This window comes from Rutilus rutilus (assembly GCF_951802725.1).
Source record: "Rutilus rutilus genome assembly, chromosome: 4".
In the NCBI taxonomy this organism is placed as follows: domain Eukaryota; kingdom Metazoa; phylum Chordata; class Actinopteri; order Cypriniformes; family Leuciscidae; genus Rutilus; species Rutilus rutilus.
The window spans coordinates 14,973,717-14,990,268 of NC_140212.1; the positions used below are offsets into that span (position 1 = coordinate 14,973,717).

Sequence of the window (16,552 nt, forward strand, 5' to 3'; positions counted from 1 at the left end):
GATAGATAGATAGATAGATAGATAGATAGATAGATAGATGGCAGACTCACAGCGCTCCAGTCCACAGTAGTCCCAGGGAATGGAGGAGTTGGACGTGTAGCACCATGGCCCATGCTTATCTCGGTCTGGATTCCTGCACAAGTTCAACTCTAAGCCCGCACTGGCCTCCGCTGACCGCGTCTCTCTCCTTCACACACATAAAAACAAAGAACAGGAAATCAGCTACTCAGTTCAGAGAAACAGGCCAGCACTAGAGGGATGGAAATGTTGACTCGTATGTCGCTGTGTGACAAGATGTTCAAAGAAGGAATCATATTCATATCCTCCCTCCAGCGACCATAAAAGTATGAAAGTATGAACTCAGAACAGTCACTGCAGCTCTGCGCATTACACCACCTGTCCTCATGGCTACACACAATCCAGCCCGAAACTGCATGCCAAGCGTCTTCTACAGAGTTGACTTACAAAGAAAATAAATCCTAGAGTGAGACAGACAGCCCTCCGATCGCAGGGGCCGAAAACCCAGAATGAAAAATGTGTAGGAAACAGAGAGTGATAAAGTGGAGAGGTAATTTTTCGTCCCTGGTGACCGCTGAACAAGCCAACGTTGAGTTTTCTCAGAGACAACCTTTCGACCCCGTGTGAGGCAGACTCACTGGCTGGACGCCATTTGAAGAAGCTGATTGGCTTTGATCTGCCCGTGTTTTGAGAGCGGGGGACAGCACTTCCTGGGGTCAGAGGTCAACCCTGCAACATGTCCATCTGTCTGTGCCATTTTGGCTTTTAAAATTCCTGTAAATTAAGTGATGTTAACAGCTTAGCTGAGGGACTACAGGACGCTGAGCGAGTTGCTTTATGGGGCATTTGTCTCCCGGAGAACAGTGTGTGGTATTTTCTGTCCTCGGTGTATCAGTGATGAATATGAGCGGCCCGGCTCTCCCTCTTCTGTTTGTTATCACTGCCTCAGTCCTCTTTCAATGTTGTAATACTGCCTGATAACCGCCTTTCAAAACAAACTCAACATCAGTGCTAATATATGATTTCTGCAAGGAAAACTGGTTCCAAGAGTCAACAGGAACCCATGAGAGAGCAAAAGTGCAAAAAAGCTCGAAATATTTCAAAACCGAGTGAGATGCCTCACTGACCACATAGTGACCACATCCTAACTAGAATGGAACCTTGTAAGTGACAGATTTGGATTGCTCTACATACCAAACACACCAAAAGGACTAAAGTCGACTGTCAACATTGCTTACAGCATGCAAGGAAATAACTGTCTATATCAGCAGGTGTCAATAGTCTATATTCATCCTTCAAAAAGGGAAACCTAAACTGGGACAAAGCAGCATGTCCTTACTGTAACATTTTGAAAATACATCATGCTGATCACTTTCTTCATTCCAGGTGGCTCACGTTGTTGAAAGATTTCGCATATTGAATGCTCAGGTAAGATGACGTAAAATTAGAACCGGCTTCTGTCTTGACTTCTTTGCTTGCTTTCATCACTTTCGCTTTTATTCGCATGCACTGACTCGTTCGCTAAGCCAGTCAGAGTTCTCTATTCAACATGATGGGCGCCGACGGTGCGGAACACATTGCAAAAACTGGGCCGGTAGACGCTCACTGATGGCCCGACGTTGGAGGACAGCCGACTGTTGGCTTAGTTTGTCACAAAAGACTCACAACTGATTTCAATTCAGGGAATGCAACACGACACAAAACTACACAATACTTGATATACAATATCTAATAAGATTTTGGGTCAAATACTTATTTTATGTCATTTTTAATCGATTTTTCAATGTTGAGCATTGGATAAAATGTAAGTGTATGTATATTTCACTCATTTGTGAGCCATTTGGATCTTTTTATAAATCTGCGGCACTCATTCTTTCAAAATTGGCCAAATTCAGTGTCATTTTGAGTGTCAACAATTACATTGTTATGACTGGATTCCACGACTGTGTTTAAACCAGCCCACAAACTCATGCCATTGGTTGATCACTCAAACCCAACAATGCTGAAAACAACTGAAAGTTAGTGGTTTGTGCTTTTTTTAACAGTCTCATTTACTTGTTGTCTCTGAACATTACCATGGAATAGAACGCATTTTAACATGAAAATAAAACGGTACACGGCAGCTTTAAATTGTTTCAGTGATTTCATGGAAACGTGTACCTGAATGTGTGGTCGGACCACAGCCCACAAGGAATCCCAGATCTTGTTTTCGACAAATTGCCACGATAACTCTCCCCGTTGTCTTCGTAACATTCTAGGACACAGATAAAACATACATAAGATAACATAAACAGTGTTAACATGCCTGAACACATGCATGTACAGTACCTTCAGTAAAAGCCGTGCTTATTCAAAGCTCCATGTTTAGATTATTTATGGATTTGCTGATTGTATCCATGCTGTCATGAAGTAAGCATGTTTGAAATAGCATTTTACTAGTGGGGGAGGGCCGATTTCACGTCAGGGACCACTTTACAATTGGTGGTTGGCAAACAAGTAGGGGAAAAAAGCTTTTGTCTGTGCCAAGATCTGACTGAAGTTTGAGTGAATCCAGAGAGGCATTGCTCTGTCTCTCTGACCTGAAACCTCAAAGGGACTCTTTTGGTGAGAAATGTGTCTTTTGAAACACATAGCTGGAACACACATGAAAAAAAAAGAGACTATTCTGACAGGATTTTGAAACAGACTACACGATTTGCGCAGAAGAATCTTTTTCTTTTAGGAGCGCTTGTATGACACAGACGAAGGGGAATGTGAGGGTACCCAGAACAAAACCGCACTGGAGCTGGTGCCAGATCTTTACAGGCAGTCTCCAAACGTCCGTGATGGCGCCTCTGTGCAAAACATCTTTGTCTTTCATCATTAAAATTCTTGTAAATTATGATGAGCTAAGCGTTTTGGAACAACATAATTCATTATGTGGCTAATATGGTTCACGATGCTTAGCCATGCGGTGCAGTACAAGTGTGAGAGTGTGTGTAAGCGTGTAAGAAGTGTGTGTGTGTGTGTGTGTGTGTGTGTGTGGGCTTACCTGTGCTGTCAGACCTCTCTGCCTCACATCTTGGGATGTTGGTACAGAAAGCTTTGCGTACTTTTGGGTCTGTGGTGAAACACCAGGGAATTTCAGAGCCATCAGGGTTTCTGCAATAGTTCTCCCTGAGATCCCTGAACGGGACACACACAAACAATTTTGTAAAATCACATTTGCATGTATATATTTTTTCTGCATCTTTTTCAGAATGATTTAGTACCAGTCAGAGGTGAACAAACCCCTAATCCTGTAAATGTTTACAATATGTTTGTAATGATTTTGCTGGCAATATAACATTGAGCAACATTGTGTATATTGCGATGATTCTAATGCGCTTTTTATTTGGTTGTTAAGTTTTCTAGTGCGTCATTAAACTGGTAACCCGCTAGTTTGAGAACATTAAAGCACAAAAGTTTAAAGAATGTGTCTGATTTATAAAGTAACATTTCCGTAAATCAGTTCAAACTGTCAGTGAATCAATTCAAAACTCTGATTCAAAGATTCAAATGATTTTTTCTCCATCTTTCCATTTTTCTCCTTCACCACCTTTTGGAAAACAATTCTTTCGATTTTTTGTTTTATTTGACTTTATTTCATTCAATATTTCGAATCTATTTGGTTACAGTAGCTATTTGGTGGCATTAAGGTTCAAGTATATTATGAATATCAACAAAAGGTATATATATATATATATATCATATTATATATTTTCCATTGGCAAACACCACTCATATTTTCTTCAAAAAGTATTATGTAGTTATGTGATAATGATAATAATAAAAAAAGCATTAGTGTAGAATGACTCACTTGCATTTATAGTTGTGTGGTGTGTATGAATGGTTGTGAGGAAATAGAGCGTCCCAGCGTTGACAGGTCACACCTGCAGGGGTCACACTGACTGTACCCCTGTAGCCCTCTCCCTGACCCCGAAAGCAAGAGGTGGTCACCTCCACTTCCACATCATTATCTGAGTCTGAAACAGAGACAGGGAGAGAGAATGTCAGGAATTCCAAGCATCGGATGAAACACAGGAGTAACCATGAGATTTACAACAAGCCAGTGCACCTGTACACAATCCCTGTGCCAAACTAAATATCACACACACGCAACTATCTGTGATAGGAAAGAGGTTTCTTCCACATGCATTACAAACTTTTAGCTTGAATTAAATTCAACAATATAATATAATATAATATAATATAATATAATATAATATAATATAATATAATATAATATAATATAATATAATATGATATTTTAGTCAGGTACAAAATGGCATATCACAGCATAACACAATATCACAACAAATCCAAACCCCAAAGCATGTACATTTTATAGAAAGAAAGATGAAGATGAAGAAAAGTGAACAGACCACACACACTGATGTTACAGTATTCCCATGTTGTGCTTTTGTCCATTGTGTAACACCATGGACGCACGTCATTATTGGGATTGCGGCAGTAGTTGTCATCCAGGCCTTTACCTGCATGCCTATAAATACAGATACAGAAGAACGAGTAAATCGCACAGTTGAATGTGCATATGTGTGTGCGAGTACATGTGAATGGGTACCTGTGAGGCTGGTAGGTGTGTTTATGAGGTTTCTGTGAGTCCCATCTCTGGCACTCTTTCCCACTCTCTGTGTGATCCATGGGCCCCCTGTATGTTTCCCCATTACACCTCATGCACTCCACTACAAACACACAGAAACACACAGGTATTACAAACACTACGCAGATGGTGCAACAGACACAAACACACTCACATACTCTACTCTCATTGAAATAACACATATTATAGTATAGATGAGGTCATCTCTAACCGTCTGAACATTGGGGCAGCCCACATTCCTGGTGCCGAGTCTCAGTGAGTTCAGTGAAGCACCAGGGTCCACTTGGATCATTATCCGGGTTTCGGCAGAAGTTCTGACGCAGGTCAAACTTTTTGTGTCTGGCAGGCTTGAAACTGATAAATAAATATATAGATAAAAGAAGAGGGAAAACAGAGTTAAAAATGCAGTTAAAGTGATCATCCAGCTCAAATTGACTTTTGTCCAGTCCTACTCCTAGAGAGCCACTGTCCCGCTGAGTTTAGCTCCAACCCTAATTAACCCTAATTTTTGCCTATAGTTTTTCAAACACCATGTAATAATAATTATAATAATTCGTTACATTTATATAGCGCTTTTCTAGGTACTCAAAGCGCTTTACATGGAAGGGGGGAATCTCCTCAACCACCACCAATGTGCAGCATCCACCTGGATGATGCGACGGCAGCCATATTGCGCCAGAACGCCCACCACACACCAGCTTACTGGTGGAGAGGAGACAGTGATGAAGCCAATCAGTATATGGGGATGATTAGGAGGCCATGATGGACAGAGGCCAAGGGGCAAATTTGGCCAGGATGCCGGGGTTACACCCCTACTCTTTTTCGAAGGACATCCTGGGATTTTTAATGACCACAGAGAGTCAGGACCTCGGTTTACCGTCTCATCCGAAGGACGGTGCTCTTTGACAGTATAGTGTCCCATCACTACACTGGGGTGTTAGGACCCACACAGACCACAGGGTGAGCACCCCCTGCTGGCCTCACTAACACCTCTTCCAGCAGCAACCTGGTTTTCTCAGGAGGTCTCCCATCCAGGTACTAACCAGGCTCAGCCCTGCTTAGCTTCAGTGGGCAACCAGTCTTGGGCTACAGGATGATATGGCTGCTGGATATGTATTCGGACATACTACTCTGTTGACTTATTTTTTTCCCCCGCATACTATATAGTAGGGAAGTTTTTGATTTCGGACACAGAAAAGGTCTTAAGGATTACCACAAACTTCCAAGCAGGTGTGTTGGAGCAGGTTGAAGCAGAAAGTTGGACCGCCTAGAGCAGGATTGGGATATCCCTGGTCTTTTGGAACACTAATTGAGTAAATCAGCTCAATCAGCCAAACAGATCAACTTAGACAAGTATGAATTTCTAGTTAGTGCTAGTTTGGTGCTGGTTCACCTTGAGACCTGGCATAGCCATGTTGTTCATCAGCAAAACTTAGCAGGTGGTTGATCATGGAAGTCTCCTTGATTGAGCTAGTTAAAAAGCCTGTAGGTCTTTCAGCAGAGAGGTCCACACCGGGATAGTCTACATTCTCAAAACAGGTTGACCAAGATGGTCAAACACAGGGGTGTCCAGAGTTTAGCTCCAACCTTAATTAAATACTCCTAGACCAGTTGATCAAGGACTTTGAGATTAATAGATTATTCTAAATGGGCAGGTTGGAGCTAAACTCTGCAGGCCCTCTAAAATGGCCCTCCAGAAGCAGGATTGGGCACCCCTGGTCTACCAGGTCCCACAACCCTATATACAGGATAAACAGTATGGAAGATGGATGGATGGTCCTCCTCATGTTTCCCTGGAGGACGGAAGCTCAAACCCTGAACAAAGTCAGCTACCTGAATTTTTAAGTAACTCTTAAGACCTTGTTTAGCTTGTCCAAGGCCAGATTTGAGGAACCCTGGTCTACTAGATTGACCTGAATATCACCTAAGCCAGTCTGGACCAGCTAACAACCATAAATGACCAGCTTCAACCATGTAAAACCAGCATATTGTATCTCAACAGATGCTATCTGAATCTAAGTGTACCTAAACAATGAATTGATCTGGAAAACTCTCAATCAAATCCAGTACTAGACCTTCAGTATAAGTTAAAATAACGCCACATTAGGACACAATCTAAACAAAAGCCATGCTTAAACAACTGGGTTACGAAAGACGTGTGGTGCTGGAATGGACTGTGTTCCTGCATCTGGATCTTGTGGCTGGTTCCACATGAGACCTGAGATTTCTACAGCTAATGATGTTGTGCTAACAGATGTTAGCCAGCTATTCTTCTCTGGCTTCCAACAGACGCTCTCGCGCACTGAATGCAATCCAAACAGAAACTTTAAACTTTCTTTAATCACACTTACAACACCTGGAGGTCATATGAGTCGGAAATGGGCAATTTATTGGAAACTCTCCATTTGTGTACATACGAAAGGTTTTCATCTCAACAAAGTGACATTTCCTGGCAGCAAGTTGGTGTTGGGTGGCCACCAGCTCTGGAACCAGCACTGGCACCTTCTTGGTAGAAAAGGGGCTTGCATTTTTTGTCTTCTTAGAGTAGATTTACTTGGTTCTCATCACATTCTTTCTGATCATTTTCTGCTGTCTCCCCCGTTTTGGCTTGGCCAAATGTATGGGGCAGGTGGACACATTGTTCTGGTGGATAGATTGAGAAGCTTGGGTCTGAGAGGAAAAAGATCTTATCACATGGAAAAAGGTTCGAAGGGAATCGAAGTCGGAAAGTACTGTTATCCATAGGGAGGAGAGGATCTGGATTAGCATCTGTGCACTAGTCTCAAATGCTGCTCGTATTTTAATGTGTCTGCGGCTTTGTGAGCTCAGCTGGAGGGCAGACAGAACATGACTTCAGTCCATAAATCCTCCTTCTCTCGTTCTTTTTCTATCTTTCTTTCATTCTCTCACCTCTAAAATCTTTATACAGCTTGTAAGCAGTGTAGCTCTTAGAGCTAATAACCTCTTGGCTAACAAGGAGCTGGCAACAATTGACCACATTAACCAGAATGGCTTGTGTTCGCGCAGTCAAGGCAGCACTCCGAATAGTCCCACTTAACTTCTGTTGTGAGAAAGATGACCCTCAAACGACCAGGCCTGAAAGCAATCTCATCTGCAGTCTAGACTAATCAGTGATTGTTGGCAGACAGCACACTGACGCCAATTAACGGCTAACGGCTAAGTCCACGCTAGGAACAGTGAGGAGTACTGCGAAAATTGCTAGCTGTCAGAGACCATATGAAAGCTGCAAATGACAAGCTTACTGAGAGAATGAGTTACAGAGGAAAGAGCGGTTTAAAAGACAGATGCAAGAATTGACTATGAATAGCGTTGTTTATTAGCTGTAGCTATTTACTCAGTGTGTACAAAAGGTATATGCAGTTTACACAAAGTGTAACAGAACTTAAACGCTATTTATACTGAGAGTAAATAGTTTTAGATAATGTTTGCACACAGTGTAAAACACAATAATTAGCATCTTGTTTACGAGTGCGAGCAGTGATAGGTAGTGTAAATAGAAGTGATATGCTATTTATACTAAGGTAAATTGTTTGCGTTTTATTTGAATGCACCGGCTCCATTGATGTAAAACAATTCACTAAGGAACCAAGAGGCGTCACAATGTTGCAAGATCCTGTTCCTTCCCAATGAATTAGGCTGAATTAGGTCTATTTGCACAGAAAATAAAGTCAATGACTTAATCCACCAGCGCTCACTGAATTAGCACAACTGTTTAGTAAATTCATCCCAGAGAGTCAAAGAGAGAGAAATCAAAAAAAGAGAGTGACTTTTTACTTGTGCTCATGTGGGATGGACATATTCCAGGATTGACACGTAATTCCAGTCTTTGTGATAGACCTTCTCCCCTTGTAGTTGACACCTGACCCAGTGATGCACTCCCTCACATAGTCTGTGGAAAACAAACGGCACACAGATATTCATATAATCTGATATGATAAACGTTGTTTACAGATTACACATTTCACTGACATCCTGAAGTGATTTAAGTCTCCAAACAAGAGTTTTACTGACGACTATGGCATAAATCAAAATTTTCAACTCCAGCTTTTGCTGAAAGCATAAACATACGGCATCTTGTTACCGTCAACAGTCATGCTTTCTTATACTCTGTTTGCTGCCAAATCTCTTAAGCATGTGTTGTTTACAATGAGAGGGGATTTTATACATAGAAGTGATTTTACACTTCGAGCCAGCAATCTAAACAAACATGACTGGCATTTGCGCAGTTTTACAACCAAATATTTCCAAGAAAACGTCAGAAATAATAAAAGTAGAAAGTCAAGTGTGAGTGAACTTCTTCAAAAGGGAATTCAAAATATTTACCTTTCTTCTCGAAAAGGTCACAATTGGGTTTTCGCTCTCTCTTTGCGCCTTCGGAGAAACGATCGAAGGGAAGCAAGTGACATTTCCTGTTTATCTGGTCAAAGTAGAATGCCCTGTAAGGAAGCAAGGAGAGAAAACCAAGAAAACGAAAGACAATTGTTGGGTCAGAGAACCACCACGATCAGATGAAGGTCTCACATGAGCTTGCTGAATCAGTAGTTCAACCAAAAATTACAATTCTGTCCACATTTACTCACCTTCATGATCTTCCAAATCTGAAAAAGAAGATGTTCTGAAGAATGTTTCCCATTAACTTTAATTATATGGACAAAAACATTGAGACATTCTTCAAAATATCTTCTTTTCCCTAGTGAAAAATAAATGTACCAAAATGTATTTGAAATACATTTATTTTATGCTAAGTATACTACGATACATTTACATATTTATAAAAATACCCTACAATTGTGCTTTTTGTACACTAAATTGGTAAACAACTAATTTAGTACTTAATGCACTTCAGTTATCTGGAAATAGTGCTGAGGTCAAACTAAAGATACTTAAGTATATTTGATTGTGCTAAAGTATACTTTAGGGACAGTTTAAATATCTTGCATTTAAAGGCTGAAATTATACAGAGATCATACTATCCTTCCTAATAGTGATATTAAAACACATTTTAGGCTTAATATTCAGAAATGTGCATTGTGCAATAAAGAAGTACTCCAAATAAAGTTAAATTATAATATTTATATCAGCAAGCGTCAATATGTCAGTTAATATGAATGGATTTGTAGTATACAAAGTATGAAATAAATGTATTTTAAATACATTTTGGTATAGGTTTTTTTCACTAGGGTTGTGTTACAAAGAGAAACAAAACGACATGAGTAAATGATAACAGAATTTTCATTTTTTGTGGTTGAACTACCCCTGTAAACTTGTGTGTCTGTGTGATTACATGTGCATGTGTCACCTGCAGGACTTCTTGCTCTTGCTGCATTTGCGTGCACAATCATCCAGCGAGAGGTTTCTAATTCGAGGAGATTCTGGACAGTCTGTACAAAGCAGCCGGCTGTTTTCACTTTTCTGAAACCTCTGCAATGTCTGTTTTCTGCACTCTGAACAAAAGAGACAAGGAGATTAAACCCAAACACACACGCAGGTACTACACGTACATGTACACTTGTAATCTCACACATGTCAGAGCTGTCACACACATTATCAGAAGGGGTCATTCTCAGGAAACAGTCCCATTTGTTGTGTCTCTGTGAATTAAAACTGATATAATTTGACAGATTTTCCTTACAAATTCATTTGCATTTTAAATTGTCCACTCTTTAGTGTGTAATGAAAATAACTTTTTAAATAAAACATTTTGAAATGTTTGTTTTGACATGTGACCTGTTTTTAAAATGACGCTTTGAAATATTTTACAATATACACTGCTATTCAAAAGTCTCTTATGCTCACCAAGGCTACACTCTTAAAAGAAATGGTTCTATTTAGAACCAGAAATGGTTCTATCACCCGCTTCATATATGGAACTCCAAAATGGTTCTATATAGAACCATTTAAAAGGGTTCCATAAAAAGAACCCCAAATGGTTCTTTGAATCCAAGTTAGATGGTTCTAAATAGAACCATTTAAGGGTTTTTTATTATTAAACGAGTTATTATTAAATAAGAAAATATAAACAATCCAGAACGCAACGCATGTACGCCACCAGGGAGCATTTTTACGATTATTTGTTTTTAATGTTCCCTTCGATAGATTAAAACCATCACAATATGGTATACAAAATAAAGAAAACTCCTGGTTAGTTTATTTTTTTATTCACAAAATGATTTGTCAAAAAGTTAAACTATAATATATTAGGAAATATAAGTTTCATGCTAATGTACAGCTCATATTAATATTTGTTTACTCTTGTTTTTGACTACAGCAGTCATTCTCATGGGTCTTGACTCAAAAAGCTTTGTGAATGTGTTGTGTAATCTTTAGTTTACACTTCAGTCGTAAAACATGAATTATAGAACCATTTTAATAAAAAAAGGTTCTTTGCTATGCAAGGGTTCTACATAGAACCATTTTTTTGGTAAAAGGTTCTATTGGCCAAGTACTGAACCCCAGGGTTCTATATAGAACCTCGAGGAACCCTTTTTTTTAAGAGTGTATATTCATTAGATAAAACTGTAATATTGTTTTAATTCAGCATCACTAGTCCAGTGTCACATGATCCTTCAAAAATCATTCTAATACTCTGATTTGCTGCTGTTTTTTGGTGTCTAAAAGTTTCTTTAATGAACAAAAGTAAGCAGAGTAAACATACATAGACTCGTCAGCAGAGTAAAATCAGGTTTCTGTTTGCTATTTTATGACTGTTTGCTATTTATTTCTTCTGCAGAAATGAATGAGAGGCCAGTGAAGGGCCCAGAGACTCTCACTTACACACACGTGTCACGATTCACTGCACTGTGGTGGTCCGAGGATATTTCTAAAGTCAGCTTACATACATGTGCTAAGCTCACATGGTAACTCCCACACTAAAACATATGCATAATCTTTCTGTTGTTACCAGGTCCAACATCTTCCTTACACTGTCTTTATTTGCTGATCTGCACTCTTAAATGCAATAGTTCACAGAAAAATTACAACTATATACATTTAATACAACCCCATGCAGACATTATTCACTAAAAATCTTCCTATCCAGGGAGTCCATAAAGCCAAAATGGACAATTCTTGTATTATGGAACATTACAGTATTTATTATACTTGATTTGATTTATAAAAAATTCATGTGCCCTCACAGTCTCAAAATACTTTCCCCTCCCTATTGCAGCGATGGCTCTTTTGTGATGACGTGTTTTCTGGCATGAGAGTGGGACAACCTGTCACTCACATGACATCACAGCAATAACAAACCAGAACGATTCAATCAATTCCCCATGGACAAAGTCAATTTCCGTTCAACATTTTTTCTTGTGTGAGAATTTCACCCGGATACGTCTCAATAGGAAAGAAAAGACAACTTCTGTTCCATGCCTAATTTAACTGGAGAACCGCAGCAACCAGATCATTGAGCAAGAGAGTACTTGTGATTGTCGTCTTGTCCACATGCTCGTGATGTCAACAAGAGTGTCGGATTTTCGTGTTTCATAAGTGTGCTGACAGTAATCCATGAGGGCAGCATCTGGGACAGGGTCGAACCTGACTGAATCATTCTTTTGAGCCATTTCGATAGCTCACAAATTAGAATAAACGATTTGGTTTAAGACTCATTAAATGTTACCAGTGAATATTGACTTAATATTTAGTCTGTTCTTCACACAAATCTATCAAATGACTTGGTATAAAGAATACAAGTCATATGGACTCATTTTATGGTGCTTTTTTTGTTGTCCTTTTTGAGGCTTGACATGCATGAACTGTCCCGTTTAAAAGCTGATAACAGAACTGTATATACTCTCCCGTAGGCTGTTATCTCACTCAGCGACAGCGTGGGCATGAACTTGGATCTGATCTGTGCAGTAGCCTTGGGCCCGGTGCCCTGATTATCAAGTCATTCAGTAAACTGTTGAAAATCAGGGGTGAAAGGTAACACCCCTCAGTTTGATTCAGGCACGCGTGGTGCTCCACATCTCTTAACGAACTCCTATGTGGCTGAAGCGGTTTTGGTGAGAACACATTATTAATGTTTGGGCCGCATCTGACCACATCTGGATTTCATCAAGCTGCTCTTCAAACATTGATCTTTTCCTTCAGCGCCCCAATTAGACTCCTTTAAATTCCTCTTTCTGGCCTGTCGGGGGCATCTTTATCTCCCAGCATGCTTATTAGATTTGGCTAAATCGCTTCCTTAAATAACAACGGGATGATGGTAGCAATGAGGATGGGCATCAGCATTAATGGTTTCAGTCTGACTCACTAATGTCCTTTCCTTTCCTAGAGCTTCAGTGAAAGTTTGAAGAACCTCTCGTACTGTGTTTACGAAGCACATCTGGTCTGGTGAATATTTGCAATGGTGAAATATGGGAGAAACGGCCCTGTCCAGATGTTGCACAGCACGACGATAACGCCGCTTTAGAGAGTCCATTCACCCCATATGTGCGTTTGCCCATTGCTGGAAATGTGCACTCTGGGAAGGGTCTGATGCTTTACTGTTGCGCATCTAATGATGCATGTCATGAAAGTAGGACTGAAGTAGCGTAAATGTTGGAGATTTTATACACTTTTTACAGTTTCATGCCCCATGAAAATGAAAAGTGTCTTGCTAAAAGACTCAATGGTGATAATCTTGTGGGGTTTGAACCTACAACATACTGTTCCAGCACAGAACTTTAACCATTAGGCCACACCACCCCACATCCTCTGCACTACGTGATGCATGCAACATCTCCAGGCTTCCGTTTATGAGACTGAAACATGAGGAAGGGTCAATGGGTTTGTGTAAAATCCAAACTAAATACACACTATTGTAAATGAGGACAGTTTTGAAAACTGTGGCCCCCTATTAAAACACCCCTTGATTGTTTATTCCCCCTTAATTGCATTTTTAGTTTTCTATACCCCCCAAAAAAGCTGGGACTGGGAGGATTTTCTTTTATAATTTAAAATTGGTTCACACGAACCCTTCAGACACTCCACAACCTTCCAACAATTTACCATGGTAACCATAGTTTTTACCATATACTGTAAAACAAAAACAAAAATCATCTTTATAATAATATCTTGCATTTCCACTGGTTTGTATGAGTTGGAGTTCTACCTCAAGTTTCTTCATCAGCAAAGTGCAATGAACTTACAGCTGCAGGTTGTAACTCTGGTACCACTTTGTAGCAATTAAGCTTCATTCATAGATAATGCAGTTTAATTAAACCCAATTTTAGAGTACTGAGAGTGAGAGTTTACAGTGTAGTTTGTCATTAATATGAGATCTCCTTCAGACAGTGGCAGAATTGTCAGGTCACTGATGGCTTAAGTAGTTTTACACTATGCCTTAATTTTTTTAAGTACAATCAACTTAGATGTTTAAGTCATTTCAACTTAAATTACATTAAACTGGCTTAATGATGAGTTGAAACTTGTATAACTTATAAAAATGTTTTATTTTGATAAGTGAAAGTAATGTAAAAACATATGTTGTCATAACTTATTGATCATATCATTTTCAATAACTGCAGTATGGTATTTGGTCACCATGGTAATTTTGCCTTGTCTTAAATATTAAACATACACACAATATCCAATTCACTTTACCCTCAAAATGCATAAAACATCTTACAGCACATTACTTTTTCTAATACAACACAAATAGTTATGGATCCATAACTTTTTTAGATGCATGAACGTTTTATCGATCTCATATTGCTCAAAGACAATCTAACAGTGGCATCTTTGCACTGTGATCAACACGATTTAAAACACAATCAGTTAATCAATAAGTCACTTCACGTGGTCATGGTCACTCACCCGCATCCAGGGACAGTAAGACACACAGAAGAGTTTGATAAATCCACATTATGTCCAATTTCATATTGCTCGGTTTGATATTCCAGGATTTGGGATGGAGAATTTATAAGGTCCGAGCTGGTGCTGCTGCTGGTGTGAGTGATGAACAGGAACAGATCGCAGAGATCTTGCGCTCTCTCACTCACTCACTCTCTCTCTCTCTCACACGCACGCGCCGCGGACGTCAGCGTTTATTAGGGAGTTTAACCTTAAATTTGGAAGTGGATGTGGGATTGATCAGAACACGGATGAATGCATCATTTCCTAAAACTCTGACTGATAACCACATTAGAGACATGCAGATAAGCCTAGTCTCGCCATGAGTGAATGCTGCTGACCTTTAAACTGTGATTGTTTTGTGGAGCTTGTAATTAGAATCTGTTTATTATTATGTGTAAGATATAGGCATCATAAAATTTTTATATTACTCACAGTTATGAATAAATAAGGCACTACAAATAATAATTCAACACACTAAAATATACAAATGTACAATACAAATAAAACCTGTATGAGCAACACTATGGTGCAGAGTCTATTGTGTTGGATTATGATTACAGTGTTGTTAAAGGAATAGTTTACCCCCCAAATTATTTTTCATTTACTCAGAATACTCACCCTTCTGTCGTTCTAAAACTGAATTACTTTCTTCGGTGGAACACAAAAAGGAGAAATTCGGAACAATTGCCCAGGTTGATGTTTTCCATGCAATAGTGACTGAGCTTTTAAACTTAAAAAAGACTCAACAGCTCCATAAAAGTATAATAATTTGGTCAGTGCATTGTTGTCAGAATAATTTGGACTGTTTTGCCATATTTAGAATCAATAAATAATAGAAAAATAGCCATATACTGTAGTACAAAAATGTGTACACAGAAATGGGTTTTATTCACACATCAGAGCTCATTTAGTAAATCAGAGGTTCATATCTAGCCTTATAGGAACTTTATAGAGCATAAGACAACTGCTCTGAGATGAACATACTAAAATTTAAATCCTCTACCGTGTTGGGGAAGGAACTGACGGAAGTTCAAGGAAGACATTGTAACAGGCTTGAAACTCAGCACTGTGCAATACTTTTAAGGGGAGGGGACAATACATCATCAATATCAATGCTTGGAGAGATGGTTAAATGAAACAGTCCCTAAAATGTGAGTCTGAGAGCTACCCTTTGGCTTTTTAGCATTACTGTCTGTTTCATTATACTTATTCATCAGAGGCGAACAATAGAACGAATTAAAAGAAAATCCCAGGGACAAAGTGGACTTTTAAGGAATTACAGCACAGTCCTCTGCCATGAAACCGAGAAATCAAAGCAGTCATCTGCCAGGTCACCTATAGTGGTTAGATTGCGACCTGAAAGTGAATTCATGAAGAGGGATTGGGGCTAAGCGAATCTCTGACCACTTCACACCCTGATATTCCACAGTAAAGCCAATAAATGCAATATAAGCCACGGCATCAATAAAGAAAGACTTCTGATGGATCTCTCCTGCTCTGGATGCTGGTCAGTGTGGCACAGCTGGAAGCAATCCCATTCCGATTGCCGAACGCCGGGCTTCATGTTTAACTAAGTGTTCCTGAGTATTTAGACGCGAACCATGTGGAGGGCACAATCGTTATTTCACAGGAAATCCACACTTTGGCCGTTAATGGGCAGTTCTAAATGCCCTCTAGAGAGTGAGAGAGAGAGAGAGACATAGAGGTGAAACGCAGACCTCGGATTCTTTCTCATTAAGTCGCGTGGAGCTTTTAAAGTCGACCTAACTGTTGAAATGTTTGCATTGCGGTATGTGTGGCGAGCAGGTGGGCCCAAGCATGCGGCATGCTGGCCAGCCCAGGTGTCAGCGTGTCAGTTGGAGGGAGAGAGCTGGGCCTGGCGGGGCTGTTGGGGAGAATGTGGCCAGAGTAAATGCCTTGACTTAAATACATCAGGCTGGGCTTTGACCACCACCCAATCCCCAAGGGCGGCCCGGCCTGGTGAAACCCATTTCAAAGCAGCCCGAATGAACTCCCCTCAGTTTTACTGTGAAA

General features: G+C 39.8%; 1 protein-coding gene across 1 annotated transcript in view; it reads right to left on the reverse strand.

Moving 5' to 3' along the window:
- hgfa (hepatocyte growth factor a) overlaps nucleotides 1-14,603 on the reverse strand; it is a 22,519-nt gene extending 7,916 nt beyond the window's left edge. The window contains exons 1-11 of the mRNA XM_084406374.1: nucleotides 14,480-14,603; nucleotides 9,981-10,125; nucleotides 9,005-9,117; nucleotides 8,456-8,570; nucleotides 4,872-5,014; nucleotides 4,622-4,742; nucleotides 4,422-4,540; nucleotides 3,857-4,022; nucleotides 3,050-3,183; nucleotides 2,179-2,272; nucleotides 51-187 (exon numbers count right to left, since the gene is read on the reverse strand). Coding sequence (XP_084262500.1) covers nucleotides 51-187; nucleotides 2,179-2,272; nucleotides 3,050-3,183; nucleotides 3,857-4,022; nucleotides 4,422-4,540; nucleotides 4,622-4,742; nucleotides 4,872-5,014; nucleotides 8,456-8,570; nucleotides 9,005-9,117; nucleotides 9,981-10,125; nucleotides 14,480-14,543 — 1,351 coding nt within the window. The 5' untranslated portion in view covers nucleotides 14,544-14,603. The remainder of the gene's footprint in view (nucleotides 1-50; nucleotides 188-2,178; nucleotides 2,273-3,049; nucleotides 3,184-3,856; nucleotides 4,023-4,421; nucleotides 4,541-4,621; nucleotides 4,743-4,871; nucleotides 5,015-8,455; nucleotides 8,571-9,004; nucleotides 9,118-9,980; nucleotides 10,126-14,479) is intronic.
- Between the last annotated feature and the right edge of the window lie 1,949 nt (nucleotides 14,604-16,552).